Source organism: Mastigoproctus giganteus, chromosome 10 (assembly GCF_048544385.1).
Source record: "Mastigoproctus giganteus isolate SK-2022 chromosome 10, ASM4854438v1, whole genome shotgun sequence".
Taxonomy (NCBI): Eukaryota; Metazoa; Arthropoda; class Arachnida; order Uropygi; family Thelyphonidae; genus Mastigoproctus; species Mastigoproctus giganteus.
In genome coordinates, this window is record NC_143584.1 from 141,291,051 (window position 1) to 141,313,914 (window position 22,864).

Sequence of the window (22,864 nt, forward strand, 5' to 3'; positions counted from 1 at the left end):
GATGTTTCTTCATGCTCACAATGCTCACAAATGAAGACCTTTGAAATAGCAAAATGTGAAGAAGCTGAGGAAGAAGATTTAACAGCTGAAACTCCTGTTCGTTCCTTCACTCTCGAGGGACTAGATGAAGTTTTTCAACACAGAAAAAGCAATTCAAGTCACAAGATTCAAATTTGGAGCATACTAGGAAAGTTGCTGCATATCTAAAAAATGCTTATGCATGCTATCATGAAATTTATAAAGTAAAGAGAAGATTATCTTGGAAACAAATGCCTCTTGATGCATTTCTGAAGAAGATGACTCCTTGTGCTTCCAACAAACCAATGAGTGATCAACGAGCGTGCATTTAGTCGATGATGATGAAGAATAAACATTCTTTAACATTTGTAAGTCATAAATAATTTCTTTATTATTATAATTTGCTTGATTTTACAAGCTATGTTTTTATTTCTTTGGATAAGTCAATCATTGTTTAAGCATAAACTAATTAGCTAATTAATTTCATTGTTGAGAACGTAATCCCTATTTTTAACGTTAACATCTATGGGAAATAAATTCCTGCCTTACGAATTTTCGCTGCACGCGCACGCTAGGAATGAATTAACTCGTAAAGTGGGGAACTACCTGTATACATTAGTTAAAACTTGTGAGCAAGTTATCACTGAAGTTTGCAGATATGTATCTAGGAACTTATTAGTGACTGAATATGAATGAATTAAAGATGAATAAAACATAAAATCCACTACAAAAATATAGAATTTAAATCAGCAAAATAACACAACAAGGACAGAGATAAATAACTTAAACCCCACTCAAGTGATTTAAACAAAGGGTTACTACAAACAGACAGTATTGGTATATATATATATATATATATATTTTTTTTTAAAGAGAATCTCCAGTAGTACTTGGTATTTAAAATGCACTTCATTTTGCTTATACTATACAGAAAACATACATACTATGTACAACTAATGGATTAAACCATAATTCAAGAATAATGTTTCAAAAGCATAATTTTTCCTTATAACTTTTAGTATCACATTTCAATAATTTATTCAAAGAAATTCTCTCAGGAACCTTCTCTGAGCCTCAGGATCCAACTCCTTGCATTTTGCTTGCTACACATAGCCATGATTACATGTTCTCCTTCTTTTTTGCTTTTTGAACCAAGGCAGAGTCCAGCTGCAGTATTATACAGTGGGGTGTTTTTCTGTAAAAAAAAAATGTAAATAAAAACTTCACAGAGAACTCAATATAGTAGTCTTTTCTAATAAATTATGGAAGTAAATATAAACACTGATATCAATTAAATGTTCATAATATTAAGAAGTCTTTTTTATTTTGATCCTGCGTAAAAGATCTCTATAAATATCTCACAGCTCACTCATTTTCATAATAATAATAAAATCCTTAATTTTTTCCTTTAAACAGAACTTCATAAATCTGGCAATGGGACATAACCCTTCCCAAATTTTGAAAATTCCAGATTTTTCAAACTTAACAGTACACAACACTACTGGGGCAAAATGCATACCTTTTCAACTTGTACAAGGTGTTCATAAAGTCACTATACACCTGTATGATAACAATGTGTAAAATGATATGAATGATACGAGACACCATGCAACTAGGCGTGTGTTAAGGTCAGTTGGCTGTGAGATAGCTATTGTGGCAGTTGACTACAGAGCACATTAATGATGGTTTTTTCATTGGAAGAGCATATTTTTTTGGTTGAGTACACTTTTAATGAGTGTGGCAAAGCATCCGAAAAAAATTTTTCAAAAAAATTTTCTAAATATGGTACCACATTGGCACTCTGTGCAGTATTAATAGACAAATTTCACGATATAGGTGCTGTACACGACAAGGGCATGCATAGGAGAAAGCCACTAAAACTGATAGAAGAGAAACTCCTGGATATTTCAGATTCGGTACTACAAATTCATACAAAATAATGTGATGTTGTCATGACAGCAAAACATTGGCCTTGCACTGTGAATTTAGTGGTAAGGAAGAAGCTATGCCTTTCCCCATGCAAAATCACAGTTGTCAAAGAATTAAAAGCAGCAGATCACAAAAAGCAAGTACATCACTGCCATTGGTTTCATCTATTCATCACTTAAAATACTGATGGTATTTTGGATCTTACATTCATTACTGATGAGGCGTAGTTCCATTTGTCAGGGTATGTGAATGCTCAAAATACTGATTAGGGACTACCGAAAATCCACACAGTCTACATCAAACACCTCTCCACTAGCAGAGGGTTGATGTTTGGGTTGCTATCTCGAGAAGAAGACTCACTGAGGCCCATGTTTTTCTTTATTGAAACAACAACCTCCGAACATTACTGTTCCGATATTCTCTACCAATTCATCACGGCAAACTGAATGAGGATGAATTCAAGAATGGGTGGTTTCAGCAAGATCTGCCACTACACATACTGTTACACAATAGATGACACCCTGCACAAAATTTTGGCTGATCGAATAATCTCAAAAAATCTGTGGACCCCTGGTTCAAACTTGAATCCATCTAATTAACTGTGGGGAGCAGCAAAAAATAAAGTTTACAAAGAAATCCTATAATCATTTCAAAAACTCCAAACTGCCGTAACTGCTTATATCAGAGGCATCACACAAGAAGAATTAAAGAAGGTTTTTGAAAATAAAATTACATGTGTTCAGACCTGTTTGGACATCCGTGGCTGTCAATCTTAACACCTATTGTAATTAAGTAAAACTAGGCAATAACAAACAATTTGTAATGATAACATTAAAAACTTACTTTCCTTTGAAATAGGTGTTTGAGGTTGTCACAGAAATTCTCTCAGATATGCCAGAAAAGCTATCTTGCTACTTGGGAGTCTAAAATACTGATGGAACTGATATTTGGTTGACACAAGTCAAGTGGACCCAATTTTGGCGAAGCCCAGATGGCCTGTGATAGCCAAATCCTCTGCTTGCACCTTCATGATGGTGGGACTGTTAGTAATCCTGGGTATAACCCCCACACTCAAGCACACTGTGGGTGACCACCCAGGTGTGAACCAACATAAGTACGGGTTGAGGTGTGGTGCCCTGCTTATGAAGGAATGTCGGCCCTCTGTGTTACCAGGCAATAGCAGGTGGTAGACAACTCTCATCAACCAGTGCAATATCACCACTTTGCTTATTGGAGGCTTGACGTGGTGGAACCCATGTTTAGTCTCCAGAGCTAAGTTCTGGTCAACCCTTCCCAATCTCTTCCATCATGCAGCATGACTGATGACTTTTGAGGTTGTGATGGACATCATGGCCAGATCCAATCTTCTTTACATTTCAAGGGTACAGCTCTAAAACAGTGTTCGCAGGCCGGCTGCTAGTTAGTACACTGGACCAAACCTATTGGTAACTCTTTAGAAGGCTTCCAGATCAGCAAGTGTATAATCTTGCTACCTCTACTCTGCCAGATAGTGACTGGAGGGAGTCCGAGTAGTGTGTATGCAGGGAGCATTGTAGAGGCCACGTTATCTGGATATATTCTTACCATATGTACGCCATATCCAAAAATTTCATTACTTCATACAGCATGAATTGTCAAACTAATAGAGTAAGCCTATCTGCGAAAAGATCTAAACCTCTCAAACACTTCCTAGTTCAGTTCACAAATATACATTGTCTCAATTCTAATCTCAACGATGTCCATTTCCATTTGCAGTCGGTCAAACCCGTTGTACTTTTTCTGACAGAATCTAAGTTATCAGTTGATTCGACTACTGCTCATCTCAGATGCTCAAATTATTCACTGTATGATTCCTTTCGCCTCAAAGGTGGTACTTATGCATATGTCCTTTCCGATATTCCCTGTCAGAGACTTGGTAATTTGGAATCTCCTCTTTTTGATCTCTGGTTTAAAATCTCTCTACCTCATTGTGTCAAATTCACCTGTTGTCTCTACCGTTCTCCCAACTCCACTAATCGCTTGGAGCTCTTTGACTTCCTCTCTTTGCAACTTGACTTTCTGCAGTCCAACTTTCCTAACAGTGAGGTAATTCTCCTTGGTGATTTTAATGTCCACAACTCCAGCTGGCTTCCATTTTCTAGTCGCACCAACCCAGATTGTTGAGATGCTGAGGCTTTTGCAATTACTAATAACCTTGCACAGATTGTTCATTTACCTACAAAATACCGGACAATCCTAACAATACAGCCAACTCGCTTGATCTTTTTCTCAAAAACAACCCTTCTAAGTACACGGTTGAAGTGAGTGGTCCTTTAGGCACCTCAGATCAAAACTTGGTGATTGTCTCTTCTCCAATAGAGCCTTTATCTCATGGCTATTGCCAACGTCATGTTGTTTGACATTACAAGAATACAAAATGGGATGACCTGCAAGATTCCTTTTCTTCTTTTCCTTGGTCGGATTACTGTTTCAAAACTTCTGATGTCAACGTTTGTTCAGATGGTGTCAGTGAAATTATTCTTGTAGGAATGGAATCCTTTATCCCACATTCTACTTTAAAATCTCATCCTTAATCTAAACCTTGGTTTTCTAATAAATGTGGTAAGGCTGTCAAGAGAAGAATTTTGCTTATCTTAATTGGCTTGTTTCCAATTCTTCAGTTTCATTTTCTGCTACACCAAAGCTCGCAACAATTGTAAAGCAGTTATTAATCAGTCCAAACTAGATTTTGAACAGACTAAGAGTAGGAAATTTGCTTCTTACCCTAATGGTAGGGGAGCATTCTGGTCTGTTGCCAAAGCTATTGGCTGTAACTTTTGCCCATCTCTGCTTCCACCTCTGTCAAAACCAGATCAACTTCGGCCAAGGATAAAGCTGACCTGCTAGCATCCCATTTTTCTTCCAACTCTTGTATTAATGATCTTAGTAAAACACATCCCACCATTCAATGCCTCCTGTGGTCTCCCGTCAAAAGTATGTTGACGAATCTTCATGCTAAGAAAGCTCCAGGTCCTGATGGTATTTATCCTCTTGTTCTCAAAATCTGTGCTCCTGAACTCAGTCCTATTCTTTGCCACCTTTTTTCACTTTCTTATTCCAAAGGTGTTTTTCCTTCTGCTTGGAAATTTGCTCATATTCAGCCAGTTCCTAAAAAGGTAACAAATCCCTCCCATCCAATTATCGTCTCATTGCAATTACTTCTACTCTTTCTATAGTAATGGAGAAATCAATTAACAGCCAACTCTTAAACTACCTAGAAACCTTCTGTCTGATCAACAATCGCCAGTATGGATTCTGTCAGTGTCGATCCACTGGTGATATTCTGGCTTATGTTACCCATTTATGGACAAATTCAATGGAAAAGTTCGGTGAAACACAAGCAGTTGCTCTTGACATCTCAAAGGGCTTTCAATTGTGTTTGGCATAAAGTTCTTCTGAACAAGCTTCCATCTTATGGTTTGCCAATTGTTTTTTTTTTTATAATTGGTTATCCAGTTTTCTCTCTGATTACTCACCGAGGGTGATGGTAGATGGCTCCCTGTCTTTAACTTCTCCACTAATGCTGGTGTCCCCAAAGGTTCAGTTCTTTCCTCCACTCTTTTCCTCTTGTATATTAATGACCTTTTTCTATTGACTGGAAATCCTATCCATAGTTTTGCCGATGAAAGCACATTGCATTCCACTTTCCATTTTGAGAAACCTTGCTTTGCTCAATCAGTTTTAACTTCTTGAATATCCAGTACCAAATCCTTAAATGCTGATCTCCAGTTAATTCTCCAGTGTGGCAAAGAAAACTTAGTTGATTTCAATCCTTCTAAAACTCAGTCTTGTCTTATATCTCGCAAAAAGGATTCTTCTGCTCCTATCCTTATCTTTGGTGACACTCTGATTTCTAGGCAAGGTGATATATCTCTTTTGGGGATTACCCTAACTTCTAATCTCTCTTGGCACAAGCACATTACAAATATTGCTTCCTCTACATCTAAAAAAACTCTTTTCTCTTTCGCTCTCTGTGTTACTTTTCTTCCCAACAGCTGTTCACTCTGTACAAATTGCAAATCCACCCTACCATGGAATATTGTTTCCACATCTGGGTCAGTGCCTCTAAAATCTCTCTCTCTCAGGATTCTGAATTCCATTCAGAAGAGGGCAGTTAGGTTAATTAATGACTCCTCTCTAATGGAGTCTCTCCACTTGCTGTCTCACAGACGTACTGTTTCTGCTGCATGCCTTTTCTACAGATACTTCCATGGGCACTGTTCTTCTGAATTGGCTTCTATAATTCCTGCTGTCTCTTTCAAAACACTCTGAACATGTGCCGCCATCAGCCAACATCCATTTACTGTCCAACTTCAAACTCACAGAACCAACTTTTCATCTTCCTCGTTTATTCATTCAACTGCCATTTTCTGGAACAACCTTCCTTCATATGTATTTCTTGAAAATCTGCTACGAATTCCTTAAATGCCAATCTCCAGGTAATTCTCCAGTGGGGCAAAGACAACTTAGTTAATTTCAATCCTTCTAAAACTCAGTCTACAGAAGTTCAAGTGTAATGTCAACAAATATCTTCTCTTGTCTTCTCAACCTCCAACCCAAGCACAGTACTAAGTACTATAGGTTCTAATACCTTTCGTGTTTGGGGTTTCATTAAAAAAAAGGGTGTATAGTGACTTTAGAAACACCCTGTAGAAAGATTATGCAATATTCAGATAGAAGTTTGAAACACTGTCACTACCATGATTATAACATATCATTTACCTTTTGGAAATTTTCCCAAGAGTAATATTCTAAGTCTCAAAAAGCAAAAATAAAAAAAATAAAAAAACTAAATAAAAGATTGATTTTATAGTCACAACTGTAAATTAAATTTGACTACAAAATACTTTGCTGTAGCTACCTTACGTATTAAGCAGAATATTTCCTATTGTCAGTAAAATTGATGGAACATCTCTCTCATTAGTTGCTTTTAATCATAACTGCTCAAACTGTCAAATAAGTCTTAGAATATATGCTCAGAAAACATTCTCATGTTTGTTGAAAAGATACGATGCACACTTTGAAATAACAGTAACTGTACAACGATCAAGGGGTTTCACTGACAATAGATAGTTAGTTAGTTAATTATTTGGTTTTTAGGAGCATTAACAACTAAGTCCATATTGCTCCGGGATATGCGGTGGTCATTCCCTGACCTTTCTGCATCCTCCATATTTGGTGGTGATGGGCTCGAACCCCGGTCTAATCAAGAAGCATGTGCTATGCACTGCTGCTTCTTCCCACCTGGCTACGGAGGCACCCTGACAATAGATATCTACAGCTAATTTTCCTATGGTGTATGTCACTTGATGAAATACAGTCAGTCCTCGTATAACACGTGTTTACACTACACGAATTTAACCATACATGATTTATAAATAGGGGAACGATATCGTATATAACATGAACTGAATTCGCTTTTGTGTTTACAAGAAATGGCAGTCGAACGCAGAATCACCCCGACTGAAAGCAATATGATTGGAATGAAGAGAAGATTCTGAAAATTTATTTGTTTTTTATATCAGTGAAGGGGAAACACATTTCACCATAATAACGTAAAAACTCACGCAATTCCAGCTATCGGTATAATCGCAAATGCAATTAGATCGAGTTTACTACCAGTTTATAACAGATTCCACTAGCAGAAACGCAACTGAAAATTGTTTTTATTGTTTTATGGTAGTAACCCCTAGAAATGTGCTTTAGTAAAATGTGAGGTGTTAATAGTGTATCTCTGCCTTTGCGGTGTTGTTTATTCAGTTGTTACATGCACGCAGCTTTGTTTATGTGTATAAAAAGTGCCTCCTCATTTTGTAATTGTGCTTTATTCCCTAAAAATGAGTAAAATACTTAAAAGGTGTGAAAAGGAAGCATCCTGGTGAAGACACTACAGATTCAGAAAGAAAAAGAAAAGCAATATCAATAAACAGAGGTGGATTGGGTCAAAAACTCTTACCCGGGAAAATTTGTAGTGGCCTCATACTAGCGTTTATGGCCAAAATCACACCGGCCTCCGGCCCATATTGCATATGCTACAGACCTAAATGAGGCAACAGCGAGAATTAAAAAGAATGCAGAGAAAATAAAAACAACTTTCATAGCAGAAACAACTCAAAGTGTAATTAAAATCCATTAGATTAAGACAAAGAATTGGAAGAGATGGAACGGCTGTCATCTGTTTGGATAGAAAATCAAACAAAAAACAAGTCTGTTTACGATAGAAGCAAAAGCATTAGTCGTAATAAAATAGTTATGTATTTTATTACGACTATTTATTGTGTTTGGTAACGTTTTGGTTAAAAATGTGTGTTCAATCTTGGGTGGTCGGCACCTAACCCTATTTTTCCCATAGAGTTTGTTTGTTTGTTATTTGGTTTTTAGGAGCATTAGCAACTAAGGCCATATTGCTCCGGGATATGCGGTGGTCATTCCCTGACCTTTCCGCATCCTCCGCATTTGGTGGTGACGGGCTTGAACCCCGGTCTAATCAAGAAGCGTGTGCTACGCACTGCTGCTCCTTCCCACCTGGCTATGGAGGTGCCTTTCCCATAGGGCCTGTTGTTTATATTGCACGAGGGTTTCTAGGAACACAACTATCATGCTATACGAGGACTGACTGTATATAGAAAACCCACTAATAAGGGGATGCTTCTGCATTTCCACAGTTATCATCCCCAACCATACAAAAAATCGGTCATGCTGAATCAATTTCTTAACGCCTTTAAATATTCTTCCACCCATATTTCTTTAACGAGAGAAATAAATGAATTAACCAGAAGATTCTCAAAAAGAGGTTACCCAATAACCTATATAAACAAAGTTAAAACATTAGCCCGCAAAAAAATAAATAACAATAGCCTTGAAACAAACATTGCACTAAAATCCGACAAGGCCAAAATACATTTCATTACCATTCCCTATGTCGAGTACTGGTACAATAAACTTAACCAAATGTGCAAGAGAGCCGACATGAAAATCATAGCAAAACCCATGAACAAATTATACGCATTCTTCAGAAATCGACCTTCAAACACCACATTCCAATCACAGCATGATCTAGTATACATGACCTTGTTGTTATTTGGTTTTTAGGAGCATTAGCAACTAAGGCCACATTGCTCCCCGGGAATATACGGTGGCCATTCCCTGACCTTTCCGCATCCTCCGTATTTGGTGGTGACGGGCTTGAACCCCGGTCTAAATCCAAATGCACTGGAACTTTCGTTCCACGCAATAAATGAATGACATTCATTCGGCTTTAATGAAACAAAAAATTATAAATATTCAAAACAACTACCACAAATTACTTATTGCAGAAACCTTAGAGATGAAACTACATGAATCAATCAATACCCATAGACCATTCCTATTGTCCGATGATTGGTCACTTATACGCATGAGTGAAGAACAAACACTACAACATAAGACAAAAGTTTCAGATTAATTGTGAGTTGTTCTATTCCTGTGAACATGACACCCCGAAAAGTTCTAGTCCGACTTCAGGAATGTAGAGAATAATCCCCCTATATCCATTAAGCTTTTTAGACTCCTAAATTTTAATTCTAATGTCAAGCTACAGCACCAAAGAGAATAATGTCCATATTTATTAAGCTTTTAGACCATCAAAATTTAATTTTATGTCAATCCACGTAATGGTTTCCTTGCTGCCAGAGGTATGGTGTTTGAAGACAGAAGTCTTGAGCGTTCATTATTGAGACCAAGGGGTCTGAACATGAGGTTCTGACAGTAGGGAAGATGACCCACATTTTTTTTATATTGATATCCCCTTCCCAAAGAATTATTAGCACGTTGGACTAGGTGAGTTGGCTGGAAAAGAAGCTGCCTATATATAAAATAAAGGTAATCCCTGTTCTTTTCATAATTAGCATTAGTAGAGGCATATGATGCAAGAAAGCAAGCTTATGCAGCATCAGCCAAAAAAAAAAAAAAAAAAAAACCCACTTCCATTTCACCCCTCCATTCATTCGAAATACCTGTCCAGCTGAGCCTTAAATTTATTTAGGCTATCAACTTCCACAACAAGGGATGGAAGTCTTCCACCAACCAACTACCCATTAGCTAAAGGCAAACTTCCGCACATCTATCCTACATCTGTCTTTCCTCAATTTGAATTTATGCCCTCTCAGGTGATTATTCTGAGCAAGAGGAAGAATCCCATCAGTATTGAGCATGCTCAAACCATTCAAGGATTTATACACCTCTATCAGATCACCTTGCCAGTGCCTAGTCTTGAAAACACCTCTGTAAACACCAGAGTTGAAACACCTCTGGCATTCCCCTCGCTGAATATTTCCTCATGTATGAATGTTGATGCTAAATATTCATTTAGTTTGTTAGCTACCTGAGCAGAATCATCAACAGTTGAAATATTGATATCAAGTGGACCAATCTGATTCATCCCCTTCCTTCTAGAGTTTACATAAGTGAAGAACTCTTTGCATCCTTTACCAAAGATTTCTCGTAATCTGCCTTCGCCTGCCTAACCACCTTTGTAACTTGGTTACAGATCAACTTATATCTATCATAGGCTTCTGTGTCACATGTTAATTTATATGTATCCCATGCATTTTTCTTCTCTGCCATGTCTCATTAGTTCATCTGACATCCATTTAGGCCTAAACCTTGAACAATATTTCTTAGTTGGTATGTAAAGCCTAGTAGCTTCCAAGGTAAGTAATTTGAATGCTTCACATTTTGAATTTGCTGTTGGTAACATCATCAGTTGGTCCTACTGTACAGAATTTAAATACTGTCTCAGACCATCGTAGTCGCCTTTGCAAAAGCAAAAACCCTCCCCTTTACCCCTGATGGTAGTTACCTCTTTGAGTAAATCCCACTTCGGCACACTGTGATCACTGCCACCTAGTGGTTCCTTTATATGCAGATTCTTAATGCATGAAGAATCACTACTGATAATCAAATCAAGAGTGTTACTTCCTATAGTTGCCTCCCGAACATGCTGATGTAGAAAACAATCATCCAATAAATCCACAAAAGCCTTGCTAGTGTGTGAGTGACCAACCCACAAATTCCAGTCAATATCTAGGAAATTAAAATCCCCCATTATAAGACTCTCTGATTTACTGGCTCACTCTATTTCCCTGTACAGTTTCTTATTATACTCATCAGAGTCATTAGGTCTATAGCACACTCCTACTCTCAATTTTGATCTCCCAATGCATATGTCACACTGAACTCACTCGACACTGCACTGTCCAGCGATGTCGACTGACTTCACTTCCTTGGATTTTATGTGTTTCTTAACTAATAGCATAACCCCTCCTCTCTTCCTTTCCTCTCATTGGGGAGTACAATTTGTACCTTTCTGTACACATTGTTCTACCCAAATTCCAGTTCTGCATTCCTTATATCTGTGTGACACCATGTCTCTGATATCCCAACAATATCTGCCTTTGATGTTTTGAGCAATAACTCAAATTCATCAAATTAATTTATCAAACTCCTAGCATTGGTGTACATGCAAGTATACATGCATCTGTTCCTATTCTTAGCTACCCTAACACAACCCATCTGTTTACTTGTACCGCAATGACTCCCAGCAGTCTTTGAAATATCCTGCATCTTGTTTTCCAGGCTGTTGCTCATTCCAATTAAGTTATATTGGTACAAACATTTATTTAAAAATAAGTAAAGCTAAAAGCAAACAAAATGTACGTACATACATATAATGTATATATGTAAAATGAAGGTACATAATAATGTCTGTGTCAAGCAAAGGTTACACGTTACTTAAGGGTTTGTTTGTTGTTTAGTTTTTAGGAGCATTAGCAACTAAGGCCCATATTGCTCTGGGATATGCGGTGGTCATTCCTTGACCTTTCCGCATCCACCGTATTTGGTGGTGACGGGCTTGCACCCCGGTCTAATCAAGAAGCGTGTGCTACGCACTGCTGCTCCTTCCCACCTGGCTACAGAAGCGCCTTTACTTATTTTGAAAAAAATTATCAAGTGTACCCTGACGTGTTCTCTTTATGGACTGCATCTGAACAAAGTCAGCGCAGGTATCTAATGCTGATAAAGGACCGCCTTCATTGCCTTCCTGAACGAAATAGCATCTCAATTGAGCAATATATTTCCTGGCAACCTGGTTTTCATTTTCTGGTCTTCTGGTGTCTGAGTGTTTTGCCGCAATTTGTTCAATAATTGTTTTCCCATAACTTCATTTTCATCGTGGCATCGGAGGTTATCGTCAATTCTTAAAAATTCTTCACAATTTTGGATGTGTTGCAGTTCCAAACACATTTCATTTTCTATACAGCTCATCACGTCTGAATCACAATTAGTCGTGAAACCACATTTAGCAAAACAATTCTGAATTGTTTTGCTGCTTATTCCTCACCAGCTATCAGCGATAAATTGTACAGCTTTTAACACTGAAACTTTGCACTAACTTCTATTGATTTTGAAGATGTCAGCAGATTTTCCTCAATTGCTTCAATGATGTGATTAATCAGCTTTCTGCGATAATAGGTCTTCAAATTTTTTATAATTCCCGCATCCATAGGCTGTATCAGGGATGTAGTGTTAGGGGGTAAAAATTCCAGTTCAATACATTTTAAACCATCTACGTTAGTGTGTGCCATGCAGTTATTCAATATCAACAGAATTTTTCTGGACTTCCGTTGCAGTTCCGCATCCCAGTTCATTAGCCATTGCATAAAAATATATGTGGTCATCCATGCCTTCTTATTGGCATAATATGAAACTGGCAAACTGCCTATTGTAAACCCCTTGAAACAACGAGGTTTAGCACTTTTACCAATAACCAAAAGTTTAAGTTTATCATTTCCTCACATGTTTGAATAGCACAACACTGTTACACAATCCAATGCTATCTTTGAACCAGACAGTGTTGTGTTGATAGCTCAGGGAACCATCCGGCATAGCAGCACAATAATACAGGCCTGTTTCATTGGCATTGTAAATGTCATCCCCCACTAAATTTTTGAAGCAACTCTGGCTCTGGCAGTTTTTCAGATTTCCATTGCTCAGCACTCGTAGCATCAGCACTGTCCTCGCCATGTGCTTTTTTGTAACTAATGTCATGTCTACATTTCCATTGTGGCAACCAACCATCCATCGCTTTGAAATTTACATGCCCTAGCTGTTTAGCCAACTCTTCTGACTTGGTTTTTAGCACAGGGCCACTTACATGCACATTTCTTTTAGATACAGTGGAAAACAATTGATTCAAAGCATCCTCGACATCTGGATCATCACCTTCCCTCTTTTGCTTATGAGATGTTTTCTTTAAACCCATGCACAATGTCCACTCCTCTATAAGTTTTTCTTGTTGCTGTAGAAGTGGTGAAATTGGCACTTTAATTATCTCTGCTAGTTGACAATGACTGATGTTAGGAGGTTGACTTTTTAACTTGTCAAGAATAGCGATTTTTTCTGAAAGCAACAAATATTTACCTGGCATCGTGACAGGGGTCTTAAATGTAATGAAAAAATAAAAATAAAAAAACTAACCAGCGCACTGTTTGGTACAGTTTTTAATCTATGTTAACCCACAAGACGCATATATATACACGTATATATGCGTCTTGTGGACAAATTTCTTAATTTCCAGAACTTTTATTCTAATAGAATTTTTGAAATTATTCAAGGATACACTTTAGTTATACATTTTTGGTTTTGTGTTGCTGACACTGGCGGTGAAAAACATGTGTACTTAATAAATTTCACAAAACAAAAAACAAAAAAAAAAAAAAAAAAAAAATGTGCAAAGGAGGAAAGAAAGATATTGACTATATTCTTAGAGAATACCACTGTCGTAAGTACATGTTAGCATATAAGTATATATGCGTTTTTTTTTTGTTTTTTTTTATGAGAACCCCAAACACGAGAGGTATTATAACCTATAGTACTTAGTACCGTGCTTGGGTTGGAGGTTGAGAAGACGAAAGAAGATATTTGTTGATATTGGACTTGAACTTCTGTAGATTGTAATTTTCAGGAAATACGTATGAAGGAAGGTTGTTCCAGAAAACGGCAGTTGAATGAATAAATGAGGAAGATGAAAAGTTGGTTCTGTGGGTTTGAAGTTGGACAGTAAATGGATGTTGGCTGGTGGCGTCACGTGTTCGGACTGTTTTGAAAGAGAGAGCGCGAATTATAGAAGCCAATTCAGAAGAACAGTGCCCATGGAAGTATCTGTAGAAGAGGCATGCAGCAGAAACAGTGCATCTATGAGAAAGCGAGTGGAGAGACTCTGTTAGAGATGAAACATTAATTAACCTAACTGCCCTCTTCTGAATGGAATCAAGAAGCCTGAGAGAGGTTTTGGGGGCACCCCAGATGTGGGAACAATATTCCATGGCAGGGCGGATTTGTGATTTATACAGAGTGAGCAGCTGTTTGGGAGAAAAGTAACGCCGAGAGCGAAAGAGAAAACCAAGTTTTTTAGATGCAGAGGAAGCAATATTTGTAATGTGCTTGTGCCAAGAGAGATTAGAAGTCAGCGTTTAAGATCACACGTACCTAGTGTGATCGTAAACAATTGTATACCAAAAGTAAAATTTCTATCAGAATCCGATTACCACAAACAGAACAAATGCAACACAACCACCCTATAGCACAACTTCGCAATAACTGACTTGGCTGCTGCCCGCATGATCTCTACGTTATTATCATGTGCACCATCTACATACAGTTTGTTGTTCAATCACGACTGTTGGCTCAAATAAGCAGAACAAATTCGGGCTAAATACTTGTTTTGTTTCTGTTCTTCAAATTTTGTCCATACATACAATAAACAGCTGCCCCGATTATCCAGAATCCATTGTATATATATATACACAGTGGATTCCATCACAGAAATTCAGTGAATTTTACAAGTGATGCAATTTTTTTAAGCACCATTATACTTTGCATAGCTCTGATCCTTTTGACTATGACCTTTCTCCTTCCCCTGTGTATATCAATTAAATGCAAAAAAAAATTTCTTTGCTGCATCTTATAGCATATATCTGAAAAGTGTGCAAAATGTCCATGCAACTGATGACTCCCACCCCCCTTTTTTTTGCATGGGAGTTGGTGCCAATGCTGGTTTAAAGGCCCTTTCACTCAGAACTGTAGTTAGCTAATTTCAGTGACAAAGATACAGAATTTTTCCCATGCGAGTTATATTTCGGGTTTTGACCCTGCAAACCACCAACACTAACTTTTAAATATATTACACACTTTATATGCATTTAGCACAGCGTTTCTTTTTAGAAGCCAAATGCCAATTCCTGTAGATTGTAGTTTGATTACAATGATAATGTTCCCCACCCCATCTTTTTTTAAAATTAAATAAACCAAAATCTAGTAAAGTAATTTTAGATATAAAGTTCATAACTGAAAGCAATAATTCCTCCACGCGAAAGTTTCACAGCCAATAAATTATGAATACAGGTAACCCCCGCTTAACGCTGATAATTCGTTCTGTAAAAACAGAGCGCTAAGTGAATCCGCGCTAATCGAGCGCCGCATTCCCATAACGTAACATATGTATTTATGAGTTTTTTTATAATTGTTCTTACAGTTAAACTTGCAAGTCCTAAATTATGGCACACATCCACTTGTCTTTGACCGGAATCGATTCGTCTAATGTAATTTTCAAATTCAGTCTTTTTCTTACATTTATAGTCTTCGTACTGCGCTCAGACGTTGTTTCTTTTTCATTCTTATCGGCCATTATTAACTCTTTGAAAATGTAACTGCGTTGGTTGCATTAATTACGATACAACATTCAAGTAAACTGTCCGTTATGCACGATATCTAATACTGTACTGAGTGATGACTAGACTTCGGATAAATGCATATAATGCAAATATTACAAGCAATATACTTGATCATTTTTTAAAATGTTGATCTAGAAACTGCAATTAAATTAGCGCGAGAGAATTTCACCGAGTGTGGGAATATTTCTCAAGTCGGCGTGGGAAACGTTTTAACCGTATTTTTATATTCATTTTCAAGCTATCAACTCCATCAAATGAAATGATTCCGTTAAATATGCCAAAAATGCAATCTGTAAAAGAGCATTATAGTCAAATACGGGTTATAATATAAGAACAGCATTATAGCGAATCAGCGTAAAGCGAACCGCGTTATAACAGGGGCCTGCTGTACATACTTACCATATTTACATATTTCCATTCTTGGGAAGCTCCCATTTCATGGCACTTAGCTAATCTAGGATACTGTTCTCCAGCATCTAAGCATAACAATTCAGCTAGCCTAAAGTCATGCTTCTCAGTTTCAGACCACAACTGAAATATAGAACAATAATAAACTACAATAAAATAAAGCATACTAATTGCTTTGTTTGTTATTAGCTTATTTTTTTAGTAAAAAAATCAATAAAATAAAAAATAAGATATAATGCTAATTCACCTCAGATCATGCATTTCTAATAATAAGGTGGAATTTGATTGCTACTTTCATATTTGATCACAGCTTGTCAATTAGTTCTTTTGAAGGATAACTAACCAAGGATAATCAGCAAAATTATATAACTTTCAGTAGCCCTGACCAAGAAGAAAACATTAATATTAATAGAAAATTGTGATGATTTTACTTTGGCTTTTCAAACATCTTTGCCTAAAATCAATTTGCCTAAAATTCAATGACTTCAATTAACAGATGCAAGTGATTAGACTTTCTTATTTTTAGACAAAGGCAAACATTTTGTACTCCCCTAAAAATTACTAGTTTCAATCCATAGAGTGAATGGTTTGACTTTTTCCTATTTTTAAACAAGAATAGATGGAGAATAATACCCATTCATCTAAACTTGGCCTTAATCTACATAATTGAATAAATCAAAAGAATCAAATGATTGCTTATATATGCAATTAAAACACCCCTTGGATACATATTAATATTTATTACTATTTTCAAAATATGCACAGCAGTACAGCATATTCCACTCCATCTCATTCATTTTAGTTGCATCAATGGTAACCTGTATATATGCATGCATAAATTCTTGTTTTGCCATTTCTCTACAGATCCAAGGACATATGGACAAGAAGCAGCAGCACCCTCATTTCACCCATCGAAAACTGACTATTACCATTCATCATAATGTGCTATGGTATGCATATATTTTATTTTTCCACCCCCTTATAAAGTTCAAGTCTAAAGTAGACAACTTGCTCATGCAGGGTAGATTTATTGAAAGCAATTACAGTAAACCCCACTATTCGCGGGGGTTACGTTCCTGAGAAATGTCGCGAATACCGAAAATGCAAATACTGAGTTATGGGTCCCATAGTAATAAAGGGGTTCCATTCCAAAGTATGAAATATATAAGAAAAACTAGTCTAAAATTTTGTCTATGTATGTATTATATGTACCTTCATAATATGACTATATACATAGACAGTACATAGTGAAATGCAAGCATAATGCATTGAAATGAAAATAAGAAACAATTTAATATTAAATGTAATATTTATTAGAAATTTCAAACAAATCTTTCAAACCAGCACCTTTGCTAGCTGAAAAACTTATCCCGCCAGTGCTATCACCAGTTTCTCTAAAGTGTTGATAAAGGAGTTTTGCTTTTTCACGAATGATGAGTGAACGTAACGGAATTTTATTTTGAGTTCGGTCTTCTATCCACAGATTTAAAGCCTTTTCCATTTTTTCTAATTTAACATCACGAGTTACAGAGCAAATTTTTGAAGCAATTCGCGCATTTTCACTGACGCTACGGCAGATTTTTTCTTCCGATTTTTTTGATTGATCGTACCGTTGACTCATTGATTTTATAATGTTTTGCCACCGAGGAGACACTTTCACCATTAGAAAATTTGTCTAATAACTCAATTTTATTCGCTAATGTCATCACCTTTGATCTTTTCACATTTCCCTTGTTATTCGTAGCCATATTTTTATCACTTTTGTAAGCATATCAATTTATAAATTGATAAATTTATTCAATTTATAAACATATAAATTAAAAGCAAATGACGAAACCTTCCATGACAAGTGCATAACACATACTGAACAAGGATTAGCCAGAAACATCCACGCTCGCGATTTTGTCACCCCTCTCCCCCCCACCCACTGAGCGCTGTTTTGACCGGGAAAGATAATTTTAGCCATGCCCATATTTTTTTTATGGCGGAAAATATTCACGGCGCTTTAAAATTCACATTTTTTTAAGTTTCATTTTATATTAAATCAGCGATCGCGAATACACGAATACAGATACTGCGAATAGCGGGGGTTTACTGTATATGCCCTGCAAGAAGGTATCAAAGAAGCCAAAAAGTTTTCCCTCTCATGAGTGTATAGCACTCAATATATGTTGAGAAAACAGGAATTACAAGCAAGATATATGTAAGGCTGGTTCCGAATGGAAATTTACTCAGTACCAGATCAAGTCTTAGAAAATATTAATGTGCCAGTAGTTCTGGCCCCACCACCCCCATTCTTGCATGTTTATATGTTTATTTATACAAAGAATTAGCATGAGCTGAATGATTGTCTGACACACGTTATAGAATTTGTTTGACCTGTTTGCTAAATGTATTGTCAAAGTGCAAGGAAATTCTAATCTTTGATTTGTTCACAGTAGGTACCTCTACAAGGAATTCAATTCTTAGTGCTTCAAGGATCCACCAAAAATTTCCTTCAAATATCTAGATCCATCGGGCAAAAGTGTTAACACCTTGGTTCCCCACCACCGCCACATCCAGTTCGATCAAACTGGTGCAAACTGGCTGGGTGATAATAATGCTAGATGGTGGAAGTACATCCCAAATATACATTCTAGCATCTTTGCTAGATGCTAAACAGCCTAATCAACATCTAGAGTCTGGAAATAGTTTAGGCATAACTGGAGATCCTTAAAGTGCTGTGATAGGGGAAAGTGAACAGAAATAGTGAGAACTAAATAAATATTCAATTCTCACTATTGAAATGATATTACTTCAGATAAAATTTATTAACTGTTAACTGTAGCCCATGTTGGTAAAGGATCAGTACACTTAGAGACAATACGTAAGTTACTTCAAAACTGTAAAAAATTTTTATTTAACTGGAAATTATTGATTAATGGCTTTGGTATTAATAAAAATTTATTAATATCATTTCATAAATCAGAATTTAACTGAATGAAAAAAAGTCCTCCCACTTTCAATGATTAGTTGTGACAGAATACAGAGATTGCAAATCTGAAAGCTAAAAACTTTGACAGTGTTAAGATAACCTCTAGAAAGAACAGAAGTGCCATACTAACCTCCAGAAGGATGTCAGTTGGGCAATTTTGTTCCTTCTAGAGGGCTGCAGAGTTGTAAACATATTAAGTATAGTATATCAGGAAAGAAGTCTTGATTTGCAAAAAAAAAAAACCAACAAAGAAGATAGGACCAATTGCTACACATTATAAGATGACATGATCAACCTGAAAGCTGTGTTAAATTTCTGAACTCTGGCTGATGAGAAGCTAATCAATTGGGACCATAATTGCAGAATCAGGAAAGCAAAAAGACAATGGGTTCAATTAAAATCTCCATGAGAATCATGGCTAACTATTTCTCCTGTTTTTAGCAGAAGTTGTAGGATCTAGAAATCCCATGATATATATGCAGGTAGTTCCCAACTTTAAGAGTTAATTCATTCCTAGTGCGCACTCATAAAGTGAAAACTCGTAAAGCGGGAATTTATTTCCCACAGACAAGGTTAAAAATAAGGGCTACGTTATCAACAATGAAATTAGTTAGCTAATTAGTTTATGTTTAAACAATGATTGATTTATCCAAAGAAATGAAAACGTAGCCTGTAAAATCAAGCAAATTATAATAATAGAGAAATTATTTATGACTTACAAATGTTAAAGAATGTTTATTCTTCACCATCATCATCGACTTAATGCACACTCGTTGATCACTCATTATTGGCTCGGCACTCGGTTTGTTGCACAAGGAGTCGCCTTCTTCAGAAATGCTTCAAGAGGAGTTTATTTCCAAGATAATCTTCTCTTTTCTTTTTAAATTTCAATAGCATGCATAAGCATTCTTTTAATGGAACACACAAATTGCAACTAACACGATTTGCACGGAGTAATGCATTTACGAAGCTTAAAAAAAAAAGGAACAAAGAGAAGATTCTGAAAATTTATTTATGTCTTTTATACGATTGAAGATTTCAGTAAAGAGGAAACATATTTCACCATAATAACGTAAAAAACAATTCCAGCTATCGGTATTTTCGCAAATGCAATAACATTGAGTGTACTACCCGTTTATAATTGATTGCATTAACAGAAAAGCCCAATAAACTGGAAAGTGCAAATTGTTTTTATTGTTTTATAGTCGTGACCTCCAGAAATGTGCTTTAGAAAAATATCACAAAGGCGTTCAAAAATTGGTTCTTATAAGAGAACATATGATAATGATGAAAGTGTAGTGCATTTTAATGATTTGAATTGGTAACTAATCCAATTTATCCTATAAAAACGACCTTTTAGAGAGTTATATAGCGAAAATTTCAACTTCTGAGGTCATGCAACGAATTATCAAAAAACAATATGTTATTGGGTTCGTATTATGATATTTTTCACAATACGATGGTGTCTCTGGAACGGATTAATATCGTAAAGTGGGGTACAGTGTAATGTATAGCTAAGCGTGTGGTTTTAAATGCAATTTTTATGATTGTTTAACATTCATTTTTTGCAATTAATGTTCATATTTTTGATTTTGTTGATACTTGTTACTCGGGGGTTGGGGGGGGGTACCTTGTAAACCCAGGAACTACCTGTATGTATATACTGATGAGCCAAAACAGCTTGTACCCGGAGAGGCATGGATGCTACAAGATTTCTAAATGTGTCTTGTAGTATCTGACTATTACCATTCATTACACCATCTGATAACATGTGCTATGGTATGCATATATTTTATTTTTCCACCCCTTCATAAAGTTCGCGTCTAAAATAGACAACTTGCTCACGCAGGGTAGATTAATTGAAAACAATTATACATATAAACAGCAGATCCTTTAACTCCTGTAAGGTCAGTGGTTGATACACCGCAGATCGGAGTTGCTGTTCCAACACAAACCACAGATGCTCGATGGGATTAATGCCTGGGGAATTTGGAGGCCAGGACAAGACCTGGAAGTCTTCCTCATGTTCTGCAAACCAGTCTCGAACAATTCAGGCACATTATCCTGTTGAAAGATGGCACCACCAGAGGGGAAGACCGTTGCCATGAAAAGGTGTATCTGGTCAGCAATGATGTTTAGGCAGGTGGTAGACGTCAGAGTGCCTGGCACATGGATGACTGGACTCAGGGTATCCCAACAGAACATCACCCAAAGCATGACACCGACAGCACCAGCTTGTTTTAGTCCCATGGTGCATCCAGGCGCCATCACTTCCCCAGGTAAACGACACACACACATACCTGCCTGGCCACCCACATGGTGCAACAGGAAATGTGATTCATCGCACCAGACAACCTTCTTCCAATCACTAAAGATCCAGTTTCAATGCCTGCATGCCCATTGTAGGTGCTGTCACCGGTGAACCATGGTTAGTACTTGGAGCGTCCTGTGGCTACACAGCCCCATTTTCAGCAGGATTCAATGTACTGTGTGTGTGTTGTGACACATTACTCCCATCACCAGCACATTCCAATTACCGGCGAGTTGCACCACAGTCACCCTTCTGTTGCCACGTACCATCTGGGAGAGCCTTCACTCACCTCAAGCATCGATGAGCCGTGGTTGTCTAACACCTTGCTGGCGGTTCGTGGGTTTTCCCATCTCCTCGGGCCACTTTTGGTAGGTACTAACCACGGCTGACCATGAGCACCGCACCAGATGTGCTGTTTCGGATATGCTCTAACCCAGTCGTCTGGCCATTACAATTTAGCCGTTGTCAAACTCGCTTAAGTCTGCTACCTTTCCCATCCAAAGAACAAGAGTAACGCTGATTAACGGAGCTCAGTATTTTTATACCGTGTCCTGACCCACACGCACACACCATAGTTCACCTGCAATTGCTTCGATTTGCATAATGACTCACTGGTCATAATGTTTTGGCTCATGCCATCTATAATCAATCGTACATTACATCCATCGTAATATATTTTATTATAGCCTTAGTAAAATAGGTACATGCTATTTAATCGGATATTATGTTAGTTATATTGGTAGAGGCAGAAAATGTAAAAAACCGAATCTATTCATGTATAAATATACGAACATATGTAATTTAACATGCTGACCACAATATACCTGTAGATCAAATCACTCAAGAAATTCTATAATAGCCAATACTGGCCTTCGTGGCCAAACCTAGTAAAGAATACTAATTAACAATACAATTGTATAATTATAAAATAATACCAATTGTTAATTATAGATAATAGGATACACTGAAAGGGACTTTATCGAGGGCTAACCCTCTCAATATATCCCACCCATAATTAACTGAGCTATCTGTTTCTGTTATCATCTGCCTGCTTAACATGGTCAAATATATAATATTAAAAAAGTTAGTGGTTAAGTAGTAATTTAGTAGTTAACAAGCAGAATGACATTTAGCCCGACAGATCCCTACAACACATATATATAGAAAACTTGAAGAAGCAAAATATCTAGAAAGAAGAGAAAAGGAGAACAACTATCCATCTATAATTTTCATATAAATTGGTACAAAAGAAGCTATAGCTAAAATAAGGAGAATGGAAGTATGGTTTAAGTATAGTAATAGTACCCCAATCCCCCTCGAATTGCTCTAATAGATCATGAGGTAAGAAAAATAGGATTTGATAGTCAATAGTAAAAAGTAAAGAAAAAGCGCTAATGTAAATGTACGTAGGAT

At 36.8% G+C, this 22,864-nt stretch overlaps 1 protein-coding gene across 1 annotated transcript in view; it reads right to left on the bottom strand.

The window, feature by feature from the left end:
* Window positions 1-1,072: 1,072 nt before the first annotated feature.
* The window catches only part of Pgant35A (polypeptide N-acetylgalactosaminyltransferase 35A), a 165,344-nt gene continuing 143,552 nt past the window's right edge, over window positions 1,073-22,864 (bottom strand). The window contains exons 9-10 of the mRNA XM_090383032.1: window positions 16,158-16,289; window positions 1,073-1,213 (exon numbers count right to left, since the gene is read on the bottom strand). Coding sequence (XP_090239158.1) covers window positions 1,073-1,213; window positions 16,158-16,289 — 273 coding nt within the window. The remainder of the gene's footprint in view (window positions 1,214-16,157; window positions 16,290-22,864) is intronic.